At 33.3% G+C, this 23,400-nt stretch overlaps 1 protein-coding gene across 1 annotated transcript in view; it reads left to right on the top strand.

The window, feature by feature from the left end:
- Positions 1-23,400, top strand: part of rl (Mitogen-activated protein kinase rl) — a 66,277-nt gene that overhangs the window by 5,483 nt on the left and 37,394 nt on the right. Inside the window, exon 2 of the mRNA XM_089699449.1 lies at positions 23,132-23,258. Coding sequence (XP_089555575.1) covers positions 23,132-23,258 — 127 coding nt within the window. The remainder of the gene's footprint in view (positions 1-23,131; positions 23,259-23,400) is intronic.

The raw sequence follows: 23,400 nt of genomic DNA, 5'->3' as shown, positions 1-23,400 counted from the left end.
TAACAGAGGTAACTAGGATAAATTTTTTTGATTTGATGGTTCTCAAATATTTATTACGCAATTTGTAGGACAATATGTCTGTTGAATTATATAAATATTAACTAAGTGAAAACAAAAAAAATCAGCTGGTTAGTAATTATTTATGATGACCTCGTATCGATACACATTGGAAAGAGGGGACTCTTTGATCAAACCATAGATTTTGTAGGACAAATATTTTTTTGAATAATTTAGATAATTAATTTGAGATTGAACAAAAAAAAATCAGTTTTAGCAATAAATATTTGAGAAACATCAAATCAAAAAATTGTATCCTTGTTACCTCTGTTAGCTACCACAATCGAGAGTTTCGTATAGGAAATTATTGGGCATCTCATCAAAATAAAGCTGCTCACGGAAAATTAGCTTGATAGTAATCACTTGCAAAAATGGGCGATGGATCCTGAACTATTAAGTTGGTATGTTAGTAATATTTTGGCACAGATAAACTGATAACGTATCGTATCAACAACAATTAAAACTGTTACTTAGATATTTTAAAGAAAGAATCACTTTAATAATTCACCTGCATTGTTTCAATTTATATTGAGCTATCAACAAGTCATGTTATTTTAATTATATCCAGTTTATTTCATACAGTAACTTCAGGAATGCCCGGAAGTTCTGATGTAGGATGACCTCAGCCGTCGTAATTTACGTCCAAATATGTCCAAATTTTGCCCTAACTAATGCTTAGTCGGCGGCGAAGTAGAATTGATGTGGAGACTGGAGTCTGCATAACTCACAAGTTACCTTAACGTAAATTTATCTGAATACGTCTAATTTATACTATATTGTATTTGTACGGTATATTTTGTGGTATCTGTGAAATTTATATTAGGTAATACTTTTATATTGCCCTGTGAAAGAGCAAAGCATTTATATGAGTAGTCTAGCATTCTCCCTAAACTGGAATTTGTTTATTTAGCTATTCTAAGTTACATTACAATAACACAATACCAAACTCAACTCAATTCAAACGAATCAAATAAACAAGGTACCTACATTTTAGACCATAGACTAAAAATATTTAAAAATTAAAAGAATGGTGAGATTGAGAAATGCGATGTCTAAGTAATTAGAACGAGTATTTAAACACATTTGAGACTTTGAAATATAAATACTTACGTTGTACACACTTTAAAGTATTAACAAAGTTTTAGAAATTTGATTAATATTGTTATCTTCAACTTCATGAAGATGCAGTATAAGTTCCCTTTTTAAATTCATAAATGTAATTATTAATATTTCGTTCCGTTCCGAAATAGAGCGGTTTAAAGGCATAGTTTTTGTGTGGCGATAGTTAGGAGGCTACAGAGTTACATAAGTTTCTTTACCGCGGTAAAACATTTCCCTTGGAAATTAATTTCGCGCCGCGGCCGAAACCGCGGCCTGAATACTAGTTGTATAAAGTACCTAAGCAAGGTCTTTTTAGACAAAATCCAGTGGAAAAACACGGGAAAATATAATTTACCTTGCGAATCTCGCGGTATCAATCTTCCTGTATCCTATATCTATTACTCTTAAAGATGTACAATTGTACGCATGAACCATATTTTTCACTTCCCATTATTACCATCTGCTAACAATAAATCACCATTATTATATCTTTTTCCTAAGGTTTCTTGAAATTTCTTCCATTCAATGGCGTCTTAAGCTCGTGCTTTAAAGATTTATGATGCTTTATTTATTAAGAGATTTCATGAACTTGAGAAATATTGCCAAGAAGGTACTGAGGATTCATTGTACGTTTTTATATAGGTATTATAGCAGGTATTATTGGAAGTTGGTAAAGCTCATGGACTCTTTAAAGATTTTGAAAACTATCGATAGGTAAGTAGACTACAGAAATCTCAATCTAACACCAACGTTGGTACTTACTTTTTTTTTTAATGATGTTTTTCATCAGCTCTGAATTTAAAATGAAACAAGTTACTAGTGTTTTCCTAGGAATGTAGCTGTATTCTGTAAAACAATTATTTTTCACATTCGTTTTGCGGTTTGTGGTCAAGAATTGAATTGATTTGTGTATTGTTATGTAACAGTATTTAGCGAAGTATAACTTTAAACGTATTTCTTTGCAAACATATTTTATTTCTGTTTTACTTTCAAAGCTTGTCTCAAAATCGGCCACTATCGCTCGTTCGTGTTAACATCTGAGACAAGCTGTTACAAGCACTTAGCTCTTGTCTGGTGGGATCCGATTTAATATAGATAGTGACCAATAAATGGGTATTTATGCGTAGTTATTTAAATATAGACAGGTATGTAAACAGTTAATTTTGTGTTTTGTCGTAAGTCTCTTATATCGACCACATTAAAAAGTAATCAGAGTAACTTTAACGGGATGTTATTGCATCTATAAAATAGAATCAAGTACTCTCAGAATAAGTGCTCTTTTGTCATATTATTCTCCGAATGGAGACATACTTAAACTTGAGGAAATTCTAGTTCGGGTCGAGGATTTCTTGCAAAAGAAATGTGAAGTCAATATTGTTGTTCATGGGTTTTTATTGATCTGTAATAATAAAGAGGTCGTTGAACGCTGTGAGTGCCTAAACACAGTTCCATTATAGTTTTGGTTTTATATTTTAGTACAATGGTATCTTTAGCTTCTTTCTATTTTATCGATGACAATGAAATCAATACATATAATAAAATTCTAGAAAAGTGGTGTCTGTACAATGAAAATATGTAAAAAAAAATTAGCAGGGGTTATTACTAAATCGATCCCAAACCCAAAACTGTTGTTAAAAAAATTTTTGTCTGTTTGTCTGTTTGTCGGTTTGTCTGTTTGTCTGTATGTTTGAACACGCTAATCTCAGAAACGGCTTATCCGATTTAGATGCGGTTTTCACTAATATATTGTGGTAAGCTTCATTTAACATTTAGTGTTTATTTCATGTCAATCGGTTCATAAATAAAAAAGTTATGACCATTTAAGTAATCACAGCGAACATTTGCTAAGGCATTCTATACATGAATTACTTTATTACGTAAATTATACGCTAAAGTTATTCCTTGACATGTCCAGATGATCATATCGAAAGTCCCCAAGCGTGGGGGGGGTGGTTATGCTGAGGGGGTAGTAGGGGGGGGTCAAAGGACCTTTATTTAGATTTTTGCTCATAAGTCTAAAACCTGCACGAATAGCATTATGGTTACTTCTAGGTAAATTTTCTATATAAAAGGTCTTTGAAATTATGTCGTGGGTATTATATTTTTAACCCCCGTCGCAAAAAGAGGGGTGTTATGTCCGCTATGTGTGTTTACATGTCTGTCTGTGCCACCGTAGCTCGCTAACGGGTAATACGAATTAGATGCGTTTTTTTGTTACATTAGTTGTTTATTATATTATATAGGGGTAAGTGGGAATGAAAAAAACGAATGTTAGTTGTTAATGTAGGTTATACCCAAGTGATATATCAAATGAAAATAGACGACATGACAGAAACAATTAGTCAAATTTTATCAAAATCGGTTCATCCATTTATTTGATATAGGGGTAAAAGTGGGAATAAATAAATGTATTTTATCAAATATACTCAAGTGACGTATCTAATGAAAGACATGACGTGTAAAGTACAATAAGACATAATATTTTATCAAAATTGGTTCATCCATTTATTGGATATAATATGTAGGTATAAAAGTGGGAATAAAAGTTGTCGAATATACCCAAGTGGCATATCAAATGAAAGGGCATGACCTGACGTAAGAAGTATAATGAGGCATATTTAATCAAAATCGGTTCATCCAATAATTATATGTAGGGCAAAAGTGGGAATGAGAAAAACGAATGCTGTCTGTTATACCCAAGTGATATATCAAATGAAAAAAGACGACCTGTCAGAAACAATTAAGTAGTCCAATGTTATCAAAATCGGTTCATCCATTTATTTGATATCCCATCAGTCCCCGGAATCACAGACACAATAGATAATCTATTGTGTCGCGCCCCGATCGGGGCGCTCGGTGGTCAATGGGATATAGGGGTAAAAGTGGGAATAAATAAATCAATTTTATCAAATATACTCAAGTGACTTATCTAATGAAAGACATGACGTGTAAAGTACAATAAGACATATTTTATCAAAATTGGTTCATCCATTTATTGGATATAGGTATAAAAGTGGGAATTAAAGTTGTCAAATAATATACCCAAGTGGCATATCAAATGAAAGGGCATGACCTGAAGTATGATGAGGCATAAATAAATATGCCTCATCATACTTCTCACGTCAAAATCGGTTCATCCATTTATTGATTTATAGCGGTAAAAGTGGGAATGAATAATCGAATGTGGTCAAATAATATAATCAAGCGGCATATCAAATGACGTGTGAATTACAATTAGTCATGTTTTATCAAAATTGGTTAATCTGTTTATTACATATAGGGCACCTTAGGGGTGATAGTGGGGATAAATAATCCAAATGGAGTACCAAACGAAAGGATATGACATGTACATAATATATAGGTATGATTAGACATGGTTTAGATCAAAATCGGTTACTAGGGGTGAAAGGGAAAAGTTGAAAGTCTGTGAAAGTAGAAGGAATATGGGAGCGGGAGAATAACCACATCCTGGAAATTTTGAACTCTTCTGTACCTAAGTTTTATAGCTCAGTTAAGTAATAAATTTTACTAACAGTTCTTTTGTGTTATTATTTATTTTATTTCTTAACTTTATAATAATATGTAAGTACTTATAATTTAGAATTGTATATGATAGTACGTGTTTCAAGACGTGTTTACTCAATAATTGTGTGTTAAGTAGTAACTACTATGCAGTCACTATTCCACGCGGACGAAGTCGCGGGCACAGCTAGTTATAAATAAATCACAAACCTTCATCATTCATTCATTTTTCACCGTATTGTTTAAATCTATTATTCTTTTAAAAAATTACTAGTAATTACGAATCAATCATAATTTATCATTATTAAATTATTTGAAAGGAAATGTCCAATTAGGGATGGGACCATTTATGACGTACATATTCACAACACACAGACATCAACTTAGTAAATATTTTTACTTCGACGACTATAAATGATAATTAATTTATTGAAAAAATATCTAGTAGCCCTTTTGTAGGCTGCTATTTGATTACTGATTGATATTCTAATAATTTTAATTATATCATTTTTATACTGTGTAAGGATAACATAGGTATCCTAGCCGACATGCAGTCGTCTCACCGCACAAGTTTATTCCACTAGATTGATTCTCCATGCGCCTCCGGTCAACGCAAGGGCTCAGTGGGAAGCGTAGCGTGAACATTAAATAATTTGTCACTCCGGTGATTCGAGCTCTCGTGATCTTGGCGTAAAAAATTAAAACCACTTCCTTAGTGCACTGGTAATTGAGATTGGCGTCTCTTGTATCCTGTATCCATATTAAGGATTCCTTTCCTGTTGTTGGAATTAGTGTAAAAAGTTTCCTGATTACAATAGGATAGACGCAATTTTGACGTCACAAGATGGTGGAATTTATAAGGAAATTAGGTAAAGGCAATATAAAAACGATTTGTTACAAATGTTATGTTACATTTAACCCATCATATAACATTCATATCAATCTAAAACGTATCGTAATGCTTCAATTTTATTTCATTATACAAATGAAATATGTATTAAATACGTATGGCTGCCGGCGGAATTACTCTGTTTAACGGACCATGGTATTAGATACCGTATCGACATATTTACAAGTACAAGTATGTGTCAGCATACTTGAGATTTGCAACTGTATATTGGAAATATTCGCTGACTAAGTGAATGGATATAATTCTTGATCAACAATAATTACGCTCGGCAAATCAATCAATATTCTGGGCTGCTCCTGACATTCTCGTTAATTTGTTATTAATTATGTTAACAAGGTATTTATTTATGTTTCTTTCTGATAAAAACAGAGCTACGGAAGGGTTGTATTGTGGAGACAGGTGTAAGTCGCCTTTGAAAGCCCACCTAACGGGTTGTTGTTTGTTTGACAATGATAAATTGTCTTACGTGTTACCAAACGATATTTTCGCCAGTGAGTTGCGGTTTCGTAGCATACAAGCCAATAAGTTTTCCTCGATTATTTAAATTAAATAAGCGGCCATGTGCAAACCGACCTTCGTTATTACTTATCGGCTTTTGCGTCTGCGATTGTTACAATTAACCTTAATTAAACTGTTCATGGAATGTCCAACGTGCGTTCACCTTTTGTGACGTGACAGCATTATCAAATTTCTGACGTTTTATATTAAACAAGCGTAAGCTTATGAAGCTTTGTTCAGTAACATGATTGCCTACAGCGATAGCGTCCACCGAAATTGGTATTAAAGTAAACATCGAGCGACAAAGCTTACAAAGTGAGTTATATATTCAAATCCATTTTGATAATATTATAATCTAAATATGAAGTTGTAAAGAGACAATTCCACAACATTTGATTTTTGCCTTTATTATTTTTGTACCTATTTTTTTGATATGAAATATCACATAAAAATAAACTGCTCTACGACTTTGATCTTGAGTTAGAATTCAATATGAATAAATATGTTGGAATTGGGATATTATTTTCATGTCTCATTAAAACAAGTTAACTACATATTTCTATCGTATTAAAAAAAAGCGCTTGCAAAAGATTGAGCATTTTTAAAGATTTCGTTCCATTCAATATTGTTTGCACAAAGTTGACAGGCACATAGCGGCACGAGCGGCTGACGCGAGACTTTGTTTAGGCAAAGTGAGTCACTTCCTATTGTTCCACCATACTAGTTGGGTCTGTCGCATGTTTTCCTGCCACGGGACTGGATACGCTAACCGAGTCCCTGCTGAACAATAGCCGTGTTATTCTTTTCTCATCATATTTGTACCTATATTGCGCAAGGTACTCTTTTATAGCAGCAAACTTGAGTAGAATTAATGCGTCGGAATCGCTATTGTTTACGTTTTTGCGACCTACATTCATGTAGAATAGGTACGTGCAAATAGGATTAGCCCCGTTTTAAAAATCAATACGCTGCAAAATTTTATTTAACTTCTTTATTGTTTTATTTTACATTTTGATTTATAAATATTAAGCAGAGCGTTCTACAACACGTTGTTTATTGTAAATACATCGAATATCTACTTGACCTACAATATATATTATTTCCTCATTGATTACTTATTGCAGGGACGTGTCAAATGTGTCACAAAAGTGTGCCAACAAGTCCTCAGTTATTCATAGGTTACACGCTCAATCTGGCGTCAGTTCAGTCCATCAGTTTAATCCGGCTTAGACTGATGCCAGAATGATGGATGAAAAACACGGTCATTATTACGGTATTTTTGTCATTCTGAACTATCAGTCCGTCAGTCAACCGGTTAGACGATAATTCTCCCGTCATTCTGAGCAGACTGATGGACTGAACTGACGCCAGACTGAGCGTGTAACTCAAACTCAAACTCAACTCTACAGCATTATGAGTAGGTAATAATGGTTATAAAACTTTATCACAATTGATACTGTTGGTTATGTGCAAAGCGGTTGATATTAAACGACTGACCAGAGTAATTTGAGCGATAAACTCAATAAAAGTGTCGCAAGTAATGATGGATGGAACACGCGCTCCATCTCCTAAGAACATGAAGAGTATGAGAAACCTGCAATACAATCACTGGTAAGAAATTACTCGGTCGGGCCCGGACAGGGGTCTGATGTGGGTACAGGGTACAATGAGCACATTTGCTATTAATCACATGGCGCCATATCAATTTATTATTTCACTCGCAATCATTTCAAGCATACTCGTGATGTTATCGTGATAATGTTGACGAAACTGATAAATGTTTGCAATTCCAAATACGTACGTGCGCTTCAGCTTTCCACTATCATCGTATTCTATTATTGTTTATGATGCGATAATTCATGGTGTAATATTATATTTGTATTTCCTCCGCTTTTAAATCTAATGTAGCTATTTATAGGTCTGATTTATATTTAACATGAATAATTCCTTGAATAATCCTGGTATAATTTCCTTATAAAAGTAAAAATGTAAAACTGTTGTGCCAGTAAGTATAATGAAATGATGTTCGCCGTTAAAATGTACGTTCTAATGAAGCTACGTAACAGGGTATTAGTAACACGAATGATTTTGTTTTTTACATTCTTCGTTAATGACAGTGTGGTAGATATCTAATGATGCGGTTGCAAGACAGTTTATAGTGAAACTGGGAAATACAAAACACCTAAAGCACCCAAAAAGAAAACATTATTGTACATATAGTCCTATCCTAGTTAAATATAATGTTAACCAAGCTTTGCTAGTTGCTAGCAAAATATTTATTCAACGCTTGGTTTAACGTAATAAAACAAAATGGAAACACAAATGAAAAACAATGCAGAACAAAGTAAAATCAAGTAAATGGATAGGCTTTTCAAAATTGTTTAATATCAAAGCCTTTTTGAGTTAAACTAATAATCAACTTGAGGATAAGCCATTCTTAATTGTTTCCGAAATTAAGTTTTCTTTAGACGAAATTGTGAACCGACTAACAAATGCCGGGCAATTAAGATTCCTTACTGCTTTAATTAATTGTTTGCGAAAGTGCGTATTAAATTCGCAGCTCCTAAACCTTATGGCATGGGTTCTGAGTGTCGGATGAAGTATTGACGCAATACGAGTATTATTTATATGAGGAAATTAATTTGATTGTTGCGTGATTGCGAAACGAGCGATGAAAAGGGGCGGCTGACGAAATATAACGATCCATTAGAGCCTCCCGGACTAACCTACATTTGTGTCATCGCTGCGGTAATTGAATGTATTTATGATGTATCCAGTTCTTGGAAGAACCTTGTCTTACATTATGGGAAAATGGAAGAAATGTTTCTAAACTGAGTAAAAGGGTACAACAAACATACGGGATGTATAATGAAATGTATTGAGGAAAATAAAATGTGAGTTATAGGTAATAGGTATATTATGAAACAATAACGTATTCACGTAAAACATTTTCGTAAGTGAACTTTTTAATTTTTATATTGGAGTAATTGAGGAAGATGCTGAAACAATATTGAACAATTTTTGTTTGACTTTAAATGAATTAAATAAACTTTCAATATCTGGTTTAATAATAAAAGACGCTTGCGAAATATAAACTTGCGTAAAAGCGGGAACAAAATTTATATCACATTATATAGATTTGCTATTGCTATTTGTTGCTATGGCTTATTCGCCATCTCGCAAAAGTCAATGTTGAATATAAAAGAAAAAGAAAGCTCCATATGAAATAATGTTTAACTTGCACAATGTATGCTACATTATCAACGCTTCGATCATCCTGACAATTCTGGGTCAAGTGGAGGGTAAACAGGGTGAAGGCTTACAAGGGTGCTACTGTAAATAAATGTATTCTTTCTTTCTCTAAAAGTAGAAAGAGCTTTCCATTTAGTTGGTGTTTAGATGTGTTAATAGGTTTTTAATAGTATAGTGGACTGAGGCTTTATGGTAACTAAATACAGCTACTCGAAGCATTGTCTAAGTTAGGGCCTAAAATATTTTGCCGACTCTGTTGGGCCTAAGTGACAGTCCATAGAAAGGGAATTTATTAATTCGCATATTTTACCCGAGTAACAAAAATAACCAGGAGTACTTGAACTTTCATGTCAGCAAAATTAGCGGTTTTAAACGATGATTTCATGAAATTATTAAGTTTATAATAATTGTAGTAGTTAGGTATTATATACCTATCCTGCTTTAAAAGCTAACTAAATTAACTTAATGCGGAATATAAAGATCCCTAAAGATCCCTAATGCTATCAAGGAGTTTTTTTTAGCATTTTATTCTGTATTACTTTTGCAATAAGTCACATTTCCATTCAATCGGATGTGATGTATTGAGAGCTTGAAAATGTTTGACCCGAATTGATGGAAGTCGTTCAAAGCTTTTTATACGAATTCTCCTATTCTATACGTTGCTTTGTTTTCTAAAAAGTCGCATATTTTCTGAAAAAATACGAATATAATTCTCTTCCTGCGTTCAGGTAATGTTAATATTTGTCATTGTGTCTCTAATAAATATTTACGGCTGAACAATTTACGAGTGCGGGCCCACAAACGCGGCTTATCTTTGCGTCGTAACTCTTCATTTTCGATTCATAAATGGAGAGGAAAAAGTAGCGTGAAATTTATGAATCGTCTTTTTTTGTACGGGTTGTAAAATTGTTTTAATATTCTTATAGGCTCGGGAAATTAGTTGCAATTAAGGTTAGTCTATGAAATTCAAAGGCGTTCGTGTTCTTATCAAGAGCCGAATATAACACACCTAATTAAATTAATTAAGATATGTTTTTGTTACTCGTTCCCGGGGTTGGTTTGTAAATAAGCTAATATACTCATTAACCTCAATTATTAATTAACAAAGCATTATACCCATAGGGTATTTAGAGGAGAGGGTTTAAATTTTAGTATCTCATAATTAGCGGTTTATTTGTTTTAGAATTAACAAGTTAGTCTTTTATAAGGAAACCTAAACATTTTGGGAAGTGACACAATATTGATATGTGATCATCATTATAAGGTTATGGACATACACACAAATTCTTGATTCAATATAGTTTTCTCCTTGATGGAGAGAAAATTCACTCGATTCACAGGTTTTTTACGGTTATTTTTTTTTGAAGAGACATCTAATCTTCGTAATGCATTATAATACGCTGTAATGTACATTCTGAGGGTTTACGACTCATCATCCAGTAGTCCATACAGCTATTACAGTGTGTAATGCGTATAAAAGGTCTCTTAAAGTTTAATGGTTTCAGTAATGTCGGTCCCTGTAACGTACTAGTCTTTTTGTAGGCACATTTCTTTGTACTATGAAATAATGAGCGATGTATTGTTGTATGTTTAGTATGTAATTGTTTCTTGTATGATAATAATTATAATTTATAACATACTAGCTTTCCGCCCGCGGCTTCGCCCTCGTTTTCAATGAAAAACCTGTTCCCGTAGGATTTACGGGATAAAACCTCAAACTCTCGGGTATCAAAATATCTCTATACCAAATTTCATGCAAATTGGTTCAATAAAGGCGTGATTGAGTAACAGACAGACAGACAGAGTTACTTTCGCATTTATAATATTAGTATGGATGATGAAAAGCTTATGGTTATGTGAAGTGTGTAGTACCTACCATTTTGTGGGGTGTGGTTGGTGAAGTAAGTATTTCAAACTGAAGGAGGTGAATGCAAAGATGTTTTGTTCGTGCTATAGCTTACGGCTCACTGTATTTAATACGTTAAACATTGTACAAGTTACCATCTCAGAAGATCTTAAGTTTAATTTTTCTTTGGGTAAATGCTGCCATGTTATTTGAGACTTTGAAAGAAATATCATTATTTAAATCGGACAAATATAATTATAACAACTTTTCCATTTTCCAATAAATGGTAATTTAAATACATATTTTCTTTTTCCTTATTTTTCCGGAGTTTTCGTAATGGTAATCTTCCTTTTTAAATGGATCAGGAGTTCATTGACGTTGTTCTACGGCGGCCTCGAGGGATCTTTTTTAAACTGCTTATTCTCTGGTGTGAATTTTATAAAACTGAACAAAAAAAACAAAGGGATTTTTTTTTAAATAGTCTTTCTTTTATTTTGATCTTATCATTAACTAGCTGCGCTTCGCGGTTTCACCCGCGTGGCTCCCCTCCTGTTGGTCTTAGCGTAATGATATATTATAGCCTATAGCCTTCTTCGATAAATGGGCTATCTAACACCGAAATAATTTTTCAAATCGTACCAGTAGTTCCTGAGATTAGCACGTTCAAACAAACAAACTCTTCAGCTTTATAATATTAAGTATAGAATATAGATGATAGTAACTGTATTTGCGTAGGTATCTACTTCAAGTCTTCAATGTATCTAATCGTTTCTGCTTCATAGGCGGAAAAATATGTGGTAAACGTAGGTAATCGCAATCAGCGTAGGAGGCAGATTAAACTCCGTTGAGTCGATAGTACTTAAACAATTACATAAAAGAGATAAATCTAATAAGTTAAACAGTTATGTTATTGGTTGTGCATATTCCATAAGGCAACTTTCTTTCTTTCTTCGTGGTTTCCTTGTATTAAATTAAAGTATGTACCTATCAACTACAATGGAAGTTTTTCCGCAACGTTTGTTACATCTAAAAAGATTTGATACACAATTACCTACAGGAATGTCTCCTTAACTTATTATTATTAAATATTAATACATTTCCTGCTAATAAATTTTAATACGTAGATATCGTAAACGTAGATACAAATACCTACAAAGCTAATTAAAATCGCGAAATATGCGAGATGAAATGCCGTAGACGCGGAGCGGAACTCGACGCTGATTGTTTTGCGAAGTCAATTGAAATTTAATGATATCCGAGATAGCATGTACGAGTCTTCTTGAACTTGCGCTCAAGGTTTTATTGCTTTTGTTTGAAATGTAGGTAACAACGTAGAACTGAAGCACCAATTGTTCTTACCTCTGATACAATAATTAATGAGATTGTAACGTATTCGTACTGGATATTTCGTGTATAGATTTTTATGCTTATAACCGATTTGATTTGGCTACAAAATGTATAAAAAATTTGAAGTCTGATTGTGTGTAGTGATAACGTTTGGTAGTACTTTATGTTACAGTAGATCCATTTCCTGGAATGTCTCTTTCAAACTTTGATAATTAGCTTAGTTTCGCTCGCTAAATTTTGTTCAAAATGAGTAGCAAAACAAGGATTATGTTATCAGGAATTCTCGAAATTACACCGATTAAATCTAAATGCTTTTCATAAAATAATTATGTCATTTATTTCTTTTCACCAAAAGTGTATCTCTCTTGAATGTTTCTAAAATTTTCTTCCGTATAGATATTATTACCTGTATCAAAATTATTTCGACAGGTATAAAAAGAAAATGTTTATATTTGTTTCGCACACGCTCACTTTGAATATAAGTTTTGAAACAAGAGGGATTGTTTTCTTACTAATATTAGCGTAAGAAAAGTTTCCCAACATGTTTGTTAGACGGCAAGTTTTCCGAGCTTAATTCAGACTTTATTTTACATGCATAATGAATTGCCGGCGGCGTCTCCAGCTTCATTTATGTGAAACTAGCAGTCCGCCCCGGCTTCGCCCGTGGTACATATTTACGTTTTCTCTACGTAAGAACCATCCTCGTACTTCAAGGAATATAATAAAAAAAGAATTAACGAAATCGGTTCAGCCGTTCTCAAGTTATGCGCTTACCAACACATTTTGGGATTCATTTTTATATTATAGACTAGCGGTCCGCCCCGGCTTCGCCCGTGGTACATGTTTACGTTTTCTCTACATAAAAACCATCCTCGTACTTCAAGGAATATAATAAAAAAAGAATTATCGAAATCGGTTCAGCCGTTCTCGAGTTATGCGCTTACCAACACATTTTGCGATTCATTTTTATATATTATAGATATGGTATGGAATAAGTGTAGAATGCGAGAACGTTGTTCCTGCGACTCCTCTCATTTATAAGAGGGCGGGGAAACATTCACAAATTATGCTCTTAGAGTCGAATGAAAGCGAAATAGTGTCGTCGTATGATCGTAGTAGTAGGTAATAATGAATATCATTGCCAGTTGTTGTTGTTATCATTGATAGTTGCTTCACATAGACAAATAAAAAAGCTTTGTCCATATAAGGCCGGCAAAGCACCTATAACACTTATAATGTTACAAGTGTTTATGGGCGGTGGTGACCACTTACATCAGGTGGCCCACCTACCCTTTGCTTGCTCTGACATTAAAAATAAATAAATAAAGAAGACTAGAAGAATATTAGAAGAATAAATAGGATGAGATATATGATAAACTTTAAGGACCTCTTTATGTAGATAGTATAAATGACCATGCAGTGTGATAAAGGGCTGATAATAATTATACACATTGAGCGATAGGTCGCTTCTGCGAATTACTACAATTTAATTAAAGATCACTGATCGATGGTGGCTGATAGCTTCATTAATCGAACAGTAAGCTTAACCCTATTAATTAATAATGTTTAAACCGAAGATTACCTACATAATAACGGTGAGGGTAAACTGAGAGATTACGATTATCATTATATTGCATTAATATCTTCTCTATTTACTTACACCACGAGCAGTTTCATACACGAGTTTCCTTTACTTATTACGCATTTCAATCCGAGTTTAGGCTAATTTTTCGTAGGTGTAAAAGTAATAGAAATCACAACCAAACTGTCCGAGCAATAAAATAACTTTTAAATAACAAAGCCGATACATGTTAGGGATGAGAGTGGAGGCCGTACAACAGTCGGATATATCGTGGATACGTCGCTTTTAATAAAAACTTTTCACATTAGCCCCTAAGCGTTCTGCCCGAGGTATTGTTTTTGTTGTTACCACTGTATTGTTTTCATATAATCTCAAACTAGACAATGTTAATCTTGGGTGAAGATATAGCTCAAGGGCGAGATCAGAAACGTGAAAACTATTATTTAGTTTTAATATTCATGTCCAACTTTTTTGTTTAGTGGTGTTGTGGTTTATGGTTGAAGATGGAACTGAATTTGAAATAACAACAAGCTTTAAAAAGTCTGTTTCTTAAATCCGTTTCATCCTTGTAAACAATAAAAAAAATGTCCACAGTTCATGTGGTTTATTAGCTGATCTCATTAACAACACATGTTGAGCATTGTTCAATATTGAACGATATTATTTTGCTCCGAAAATAAAAGCACTTTTATAATTAAAAATATCAGTAAGTAATTAACGCTTCCAGCGCAGCTCGGTCAAGCTGTGGTGTTTTATTAATAAATCAACATTTCAGCTTCGATAAGAAATATTTTCATTTTTAATATCTTCATTCCAACAGAAATGTAAATATTCTCATTCGCAAATAGCTCGTTTAATTTGTTATAATTGGATTCAAAGATAATCTGGGGCGAACCTGGTAAAGATAACAAAAGATTGCGGCCCGCCCGGGGCCCTTTCTCGGCCAGGATGGGAAACGATTCACAGAAAATGAATTCAGCAAATTGCCTAACGACATTCATTAGTCGGCCATAACGGCCTAGATTTTTATCGCGACGTCAGCGCTCTCAGAGTTGCTGCTAGAGCAATTTTGTCAACATTTTTGAGATCTCGAGCATGGAAATTTTCAAGTACGCTGTTAGTGGATGATGAAAGTAATGTAGAAATATGATATTTCTCAAGTGAAAAGTTGCTACCTGTATCTGCTTAGTGCTTTGCTGCGGTTTTACGTAACTTTTTTAATATTAATTAGTATCCGCCTGAAAGTTCAATGAGCATCAATTGTAAATAAAAATTAATCATAAAAGTGTAGATCACGTTAAACTCTTGCTCATATCATGTCACTTTACTTTTGGAAATTTCATACGAAGTTTCATAACCAAACCATGTTCTTATACTATGTGATTAATAGCTGTGAATTAATTAACTTTATGTGGACTATAAATCACTTAAAAAGAGGACAAAGCAGCTTGTTATGTAGATTTTTTGGTGGAAATTTAATATGAAAGAACCTAGTTACTCGATATACTCGTTTTAACCCACGCGTTTTATGGAGAGCTATGAATAATTTTATATTTGTATATTTAAAATAACTCGTTTTTTCCCATATATTATTTGTGCATTGTTTTAGCAAAATTATTAATAGGTCAATGGAATATGCAAAACCTAGAGAAAGGGAAAGCCTTTTGTCCGTATATTTATTCAATTAGAATTTATAATTAATTAGAACTTTATATCACCGCATTTATGGGAGATAGCGATTGTCTGTAAGTATTGTATGTAATACTCAACGATTATACCTAAGTATGTAAAAAAATCAACAGCTCGATTATGAATATAGGCTATAGAGTAGGTATGTGTAGGTATTTTTATTAGAGGACGAAACACAGTGATGTTACTTAGAAAAGTTTTATTAAGTTCATGAAAATTGCGAAAAAATATCTGTCTTCTTCGAAAATGATCAAAACATCATGACATAATATTCTAATTTTGTGAAAAGGCAATTATACACACAAATAAATAGGTATTGTACAAATAAAATAAATAAATTTTCTAATGGAGGTTTATTTTGAAACTGAAATTCTCAAAATTGACAAAAAAAATTCTAAATGACTAACTAATAAATATTTCTAAGATTTGTTTTGACTTTCATCAACGCTTTCCAACTAGACTATAATCTGGCCCATATAACAGAAATGCGATTTAATATACAACTTTGAAACAAATCTGCCAACACCTGAGTCCTGAGGGCAGGTCAGGTCAACCCTGAGTCAGGGGTAAGAATACTTCGACTTTGATTAGTTTCCTTTGAATCCTTGCGGCTTTAATACCGATATTTTATGTTACCGAGAAAAGGTAATAAACAGTTTAAAGCGCGTCACACACAGTGAAGATACTATAATATTTTATCTTAAGATACTGTTATATTTTATATTACAGTATCGTAACGCATCCGGTATCAGCGTTCGGACCATCATTTTTATTTTTGTCATTGCGTACTAAGACTCCTGTAGAACCGCCATCCTGTTACAAATGACCCACAAAATTTCGCGTCATTTGTTACAGGATGGCGGTTCTACAGGAGTCTTAGTACGCAATGACAAAAAGAAAAATGATGGTCCGAACGCTGATACCGGAAATAAATAGCCTAAATATAAATATGTATATGAATGAAAGTAAGATTAAAGCAAAGTTAGGTAGGTAATACATATTAAAAGCAACCAACTTTACTGCTATTACCCAAAGAATATTAGGTATGAACATAAAAAAATAACTAACTTTAACATTAATAAAGAAAAGTATGATACCTACTACTTTGACGACGCGGTTGGCGCAGTGGTAAAGTAACTGCCTACTGAGCCGACGGTCCCGGGTTCGATCCCCGGTCAGGGCAAATATTTGTGTGATGAACTCAATTATTTGTCCTTGGGTCTGGGTGTTATTATCTATATATGTATTTATTAAATATTATATTTATCGTCGCCTAGTACCCACAACACAAGCCTTAATTGAGCTTACTGTGGGACTAGGTCGATTTGTGTAATAATGTCCTATAATATTTATTTATTATTTAATTTATTATTTACTCCTTGCTTTTATGACTTTCATGACACTCAAAAATAAGTTCCTGGTAAACGAATAACCTCTTAAAATATTACTTTAATAATTGAGATCCAATTCAGTTATCTGTTAAAAAATAAAAAACAAAATTACTTTTCCGCTCCATTGCTATGGCGTGCTCAAAATTAAACAAGTAAGGGTGAAATTTTCATTACTCAAGCTTTTAGAGAGGGTTCCAAAGTGGATTCTCGTAATGTACCTACTATGTTTACCTATATTTGTATATAAAAACATGTTTATCTTTGTTAAAAGTTAAAATTGAGCATTTTTATGTTGGCACACTATTTTCTTTTTTCTGGGGTAACGATAGCAAAATGGTTAAGGAAATAGTCATTCAAATTTAATTTTACTTTATATCGTTATAACGTGTTTGATTAGAGTTGATCTGTGGTAATATGCTAATAAGCATTAGCTAACATATCATAAACTGAACTCTCATTAGATGTTTAAGTGCGTTCGCATAGTTAATTATTTATTTATGATGTTGGTAGTGGGTGGGAATTTATGGCGCTTAATATTACAGTTTTAAAAATGTAATTAAATGAAACTAAATGTGCTATTTGTATGTATTTCCATATCTATGTTGGTCGATATCTCTAATTTTAAACATTTAAGTTTTACCTTATTGATTTTTTTAAATAAAAAGAACTTTCTCGAATAAAACAGTGCCCTGTAATATATCGTTAACAGTGTACAATATTGAGTCCTTAAGTGTTTGTTCGTGGAGTCTCTAATGTTCACATAAATTCTCACACATTGTAGGAAATAGGGGTGCATTGTCTTTGTAAAGCTCCTGTTGCTTGCCACTTAAATATTCTTTTAGACTTTCTTTGAACATGGTTGCTTTTAATTGAATATTAACATTAATCAATCTCAAATAATCGTAATATTGATTTATTTTTCGACTTTATTGGCTTCACCTGGATGTGTTTATATAACCGACTCTTTTAGACTCGATTTTGACTGACTGAAAACAGACAGATTTAATTCAAACTTTGTAAAACAACACAATAATTGTGGTGACAATACAATAATTTCATAAGTTTATTAAACCGTATTTTTCTATTTTTATTGACGTGACAACGTCTTATAATTCGATAGCGCCGGTTGCACGCACGAAAAAAACATGACTCATGCCGCATGCGGCGTTACCTCGCTCTGAGGCGTTCCATGTAAGGCTTGAAGTGCAAGCGACAGCGTGGAACGAGCGATAAAGAAGTATAATCGGACGTTGTCACGTTCAACTATCGTCAGTAAACCGACTTTACAGACTCCCAATTTTTTACTATATACGTATTCCTTCAAAGCCCCGTGCTACAAGATATAACTGTCCCCATTATAACAGCCATTTACACACCCTACAAAGTACTCAACAATCCTAATGTACGAACTATTCACTTATCTTAATAACCATATGTGTTACACTTCACAACTACCATTAACCGCGAACCCACTCCTAGTTTACTTAATCATCCTCTAAGCTGTAGAACTTGTTAATGTATCATCATACATTAGAATATTCGTAAAGATTAATATTTCACGAGTATCAAGAGGCGGTTTCACTCACCTGCTTACTTAAAAATCTATGTGTTAACCAGATTATAAACCATCTTAATCTTAAATCCAAACAGACTGGTCTACATATTATAGTATGAAATGTTTTCTGATGAATGCAACATCACAAGTTTTCGCGTCTCGCTCTTAGTAATACTTAAAATGAAAATTAGAAGTAAATTTTTATTAAGTCGAACTGTTTTTACCATATCAATCTCGATGATATTTGAACAGCTGCGCTTACGGACCGTTTCAATTTGGAGAATCGGCGATAAACACGTGTATCGACTATCGTATACGTACTTTGGTACCAAACAAGATGTTTTATATCCGTAAGGCAAATGCGTTTCAAAGATGTTTCTACTTATAAGTTTTTATTTTGAAAATATTTTATCAGATTTTTCGGTACTTAGTCATTCATATACATGAGTTTTAGCAGAGGTGACACCAGGTACTAATTTGAGTTCCTAAAGTCGACGCAAATGACTGAAAAACAAGTAAATAAATTACATACAACCTACGTCAGCTTTTTTTTATTATCTCATCCTATAAATTAAAGAACAATGCTTATTTTTGCAAAGGAAACAGGAAACCCAGTGGTTTATGGTCGATGGTTGCATGTCTGGCTATGCGTGATCTGTGAGAAAAGCTACCGACTGTAGCTTATTATTTTACGGCAAATGTCCCTAACAATTCAGAATGAAAAGTCAAGTTATAGTTTTTAAAGATTATTTGAAGGAAAAGTCAAGCGTATTATAATTTTTAAAGATTTTATTTGCATATGATCCATTGAAATGTTACATTTTTTAGGCCTGACCTTGAGTTTTTTAGAGGACGCAATTTTATTTTTTTGATGTGTAGGGGGGGTCAGTGTGAAGCTAAAACCAAGTTTGTGGGGTCGCCACCCTTGTCCCATGGCCGCCATCTTGAAAATAGCGGTTGAAATGGTTTTAACGATATATCTCTTAAACTATTTATCTGATAATAAAACAATTTAACATTATTTGTTGCAAATTAAATTCTCTACAACTTTGATTCAGTAACTTTTTGTCGTAGAACTATAAATAAAAAAGTTATAAGCGAAAATGTTCAGAAATTAGAGCTATTTATATTTTTCAATAAAACTTTTTTTTATCATTTTACGAAGAAATGATATAAGACTATTTTTGTAGATTGTTTTTCGAGGAACAACTTTTATATACAACATTTTTTAATTACGTCAATAGCTAAGGTTTTACAGCGCTCAGAAGTGAGTACTATTTTTCAGTAGTAACTATCTTCTATACTTATAATAAATCTGTAGAGAGGCCAATTCTGTACATGAAATATATTAAAAAAAAAACTATGAAGGGGTGATAAGGGATCGCTACTGATGCCAAAAATGCAATCAGTAAAATTTTTGTCTGTCTGTCTGTCTGTCTGTATATTCGTTATAGAAACAAAAACTACACGACGGATTTTAACGAAATTTGGCACAATTATTCTTCATACTCCTGGGCAGGTTATAGTAAAAGAATCATGTAAATCGGTGTAGAAACACCAAAGTTATACATGAAATACGCTATAAGTCATCGCGCGTGAATTACATGCCATAAGGATTATTTTTGTGTATCAGTTGCCGCGTTCGACGCGCTTCGCGGCGGGAGCTATAAAAAGGCGGCGGGTCCGCACCCGTTTCGCGTTGTCACGGCATCACGTGTGAACGGCTGAACCGATTTCGTTAATTCTTTTTTTATTATATTCCTTGAAGTACGAGGATGGTTATTACGTAGAGAAAACGTAAATATGTACCACGGGCGAAGCCGGGGCGGACTGCTAGTACATAATAAATTGGCTATTGGCTCTTTTCCCAGACTCCACAACAATGGAAGCACACTGCAGAACATTTCAGCCCTGCTTTTCGACGTAAAAAAAAACGCACTTCCAGACTCTACCTCCTGGGTTGTGGGGAAAAGATTCAATAATTAATTATTAATAATATTGTAAAATTAATTATTAAAAATATTATTATAACAAAAATAAAATAATTACTGGTGACAAATTATTATTAGTACACACATAATATATCAAATTCTGTATAGTAAAGAGTACTTAAAATAGTACTCACTTCGGATGGCTGTAAAACCTTAGCTATTTACTTAATGAAAAAATGTTGTAAATAAAAGTTGTTCTACGAAAAACAATCCACAAAAATGGTCTGATATAATTTCTTCGTAAACTTATAAAAAAAAAGTTTTATTGAAAAATATAAACATCTCTAATTTCTGAACATTTTCGCTTATAACTTTTTTGTTTATAGTTCTACGACAAAAAGTTACTGAACCTAAGTTGTAGAGAATTTAATTTGCAACGAATAATGTTAACATTGTTTTATTATCAGATAAATAGTTTAAGTGATATATCGTAAAAACCATTTCAACCGCTATTTTCAAGATGGCGGCCGTGGGACAAGGGTGGCGACCCCACAAACTTGGTGATAGCTTCACACTGACCCCCCCTACACATCAAAAAAATAAAATTGCGTCCTCTAAAAAATGTGACCCCAAATGTAACTTTTCAATGGACCAATAAGGAAATGTGTAGGTTTTTCAATTTCTACACAAGCAATACGTTACAATGATGTCATAACTATATAGGTCGACGAACGTCATCAATTTCCCACTGTGGAAATAATACTGCTTCAAGATGACTGTATGCATGATGACCACTGATGTCTCATAAGACGTCCCTAAGACCATAGTAATTTAATAATTCCTAATATTTTTTATTACGCGATTCGCCATTTGCAAATGGAACTCATGGTCCATGCATTATTCAAATACAATGATTGCGTGACGTCAGCCGCCTTCATATCCCGGCTAGCCGGGCATTATGTCGGATGATTTATTACTTCCATATACTAGGAACATAGGTTTTGTTAGCATGTCTGGTCGTCATGGTATTGTTAAGGCTCGCAGTTCATTAGTTTAAAATAAGTTATCTATACTAATATTATAAAGAGGAAAAGTTTGTAAGTATGTATGTATGTATGTATGTATGTATGTATGTATGTATGTATGGTTTTCACGCAAAAACTACTGGACCGATTTCAAAAATTCTTTCACCATTAGAAAGCTGCATCTTTACTGAGCAACATAGGCTATTTTGCATTTTCAAAAAAATTAGAGATCCTTACCAAAAATGCAATAATGTAACCCAAGGTGTAAAAAAATCCTCAATAAAACTTCTGTCATCGCGTGCGCTGCGGAATCTATTGAAGATAGAACAAAAAAATGTTCTACGGTATTATAGAATGGATCAATATCTACAAGAAAGTCCGCGATACCATATGTCCATCTTCAGTAGTTATGTTACTACAACAATTTTTTTACGTTTTCAAAGTAAATAGAAGTGCCGACAGTAATCAAACCATGTTATCCATACACATATATTAATCCTTATCCCATTAAATGATGTTTTATTATAGACTGTTTCAATACCAGCAAAATACTTTTTAAATGAAAAGAATTGGATATTCCATTCAAAAGATATAACGAATTTTTAAAAGTGTCAATCTACAGAAAATAGTAGGTATACTGTTCGAGCAAGCCGTAGTGCGGGGGTCACGGAGGAATTCTACCAATATGCGTCTTGACGGAACGCAGTGGGGTTTTGGTCGGTAGGAATCCGACATAATGATAATATGAAAGATTTCCCCACTAAAACAAAAAAAAGAAAAAAAAGGCCGTAGTGCGGGACGGGGTAAAGGTGATTTTCATGAGATTAAAAATTAAACCTATAGTCCGACCTATAGTAGACTTTTCACTGTAACGATATCGCTATCTATGCGGGTGAAACCGCAGGGCATTGCTAGTACCAGATAAGATTTAAAACAGTCATTATTACTTATAGCTACGCTATGTGTGGAAGTAGGTAACTAATAGGAGTACGTAGATATATTTATTTATTTCAGATATTTACATTTACACTTAAATAGGAAGGTATTACATGATGGATCGATACATATTCACGGGTAGGTAATATATAGAAAGGTTCTGAATCTGAACTGTTTGTTTACGAGATTATCCATTACTATCTAACATAATGATAATATTTTTATCTGATTAATTACTTTTTATCAATATCATCTGAATGTAGGCAACTTTTATACGAGCCAGATTCTCACACCAACCATACTAATATGTAGATACTCATTCATGTTTTTGTTTCAAAATGCGGAAAATCGTCTGTAGGTTTGGTTATTAGATATAGGCAGTTTAATCCCATTAACTAGGTACCTGATAAAATTAAAGTATAACAATATACCTATAGCAATAGAATAAATTATGGAAAATGGAGATTTAAGTGTTATTTTCTTCCCCAGATCCGCCTACGATACCGTGAAACAGTCGAGAGTGGCCATCAAGAAAATATCACCGTTCGAACACCAGACCTACTGCCAGCGGACACTCAGAGAAATCAAAATCCTCACCAGGTTTAAGCATGAAAACGTGAGTGAAATATATACTTTATTCTATGAATAATCTAAGGGATGGATGTGAAATGTGGCTTAGGTGCGGCTGTAATGCCTAGCAGGTAGCTTGATAGATCTTAATGTGATAACTGATAAGCATTTGAAACAAAGACAATATT

This window comes from Colias philodice, chromosome 9 (assembly GCF_061535455.1).
Source record: "Colias philodice isolate Cphi_HAF_F1 chromosome 9, ilColPhil1 Martin Lab GWU primary, whole genome shotgun sequence".
Classification (NCBI taxonomy): Eukaryota; Metazoa; Arthropoda; class Insecta; order Lepidoptera; family Pieridae; genus Colias; species Colias philodice.
This window is presented reverse-complemented; position numbering and strand designations above follow the sequence as displayed.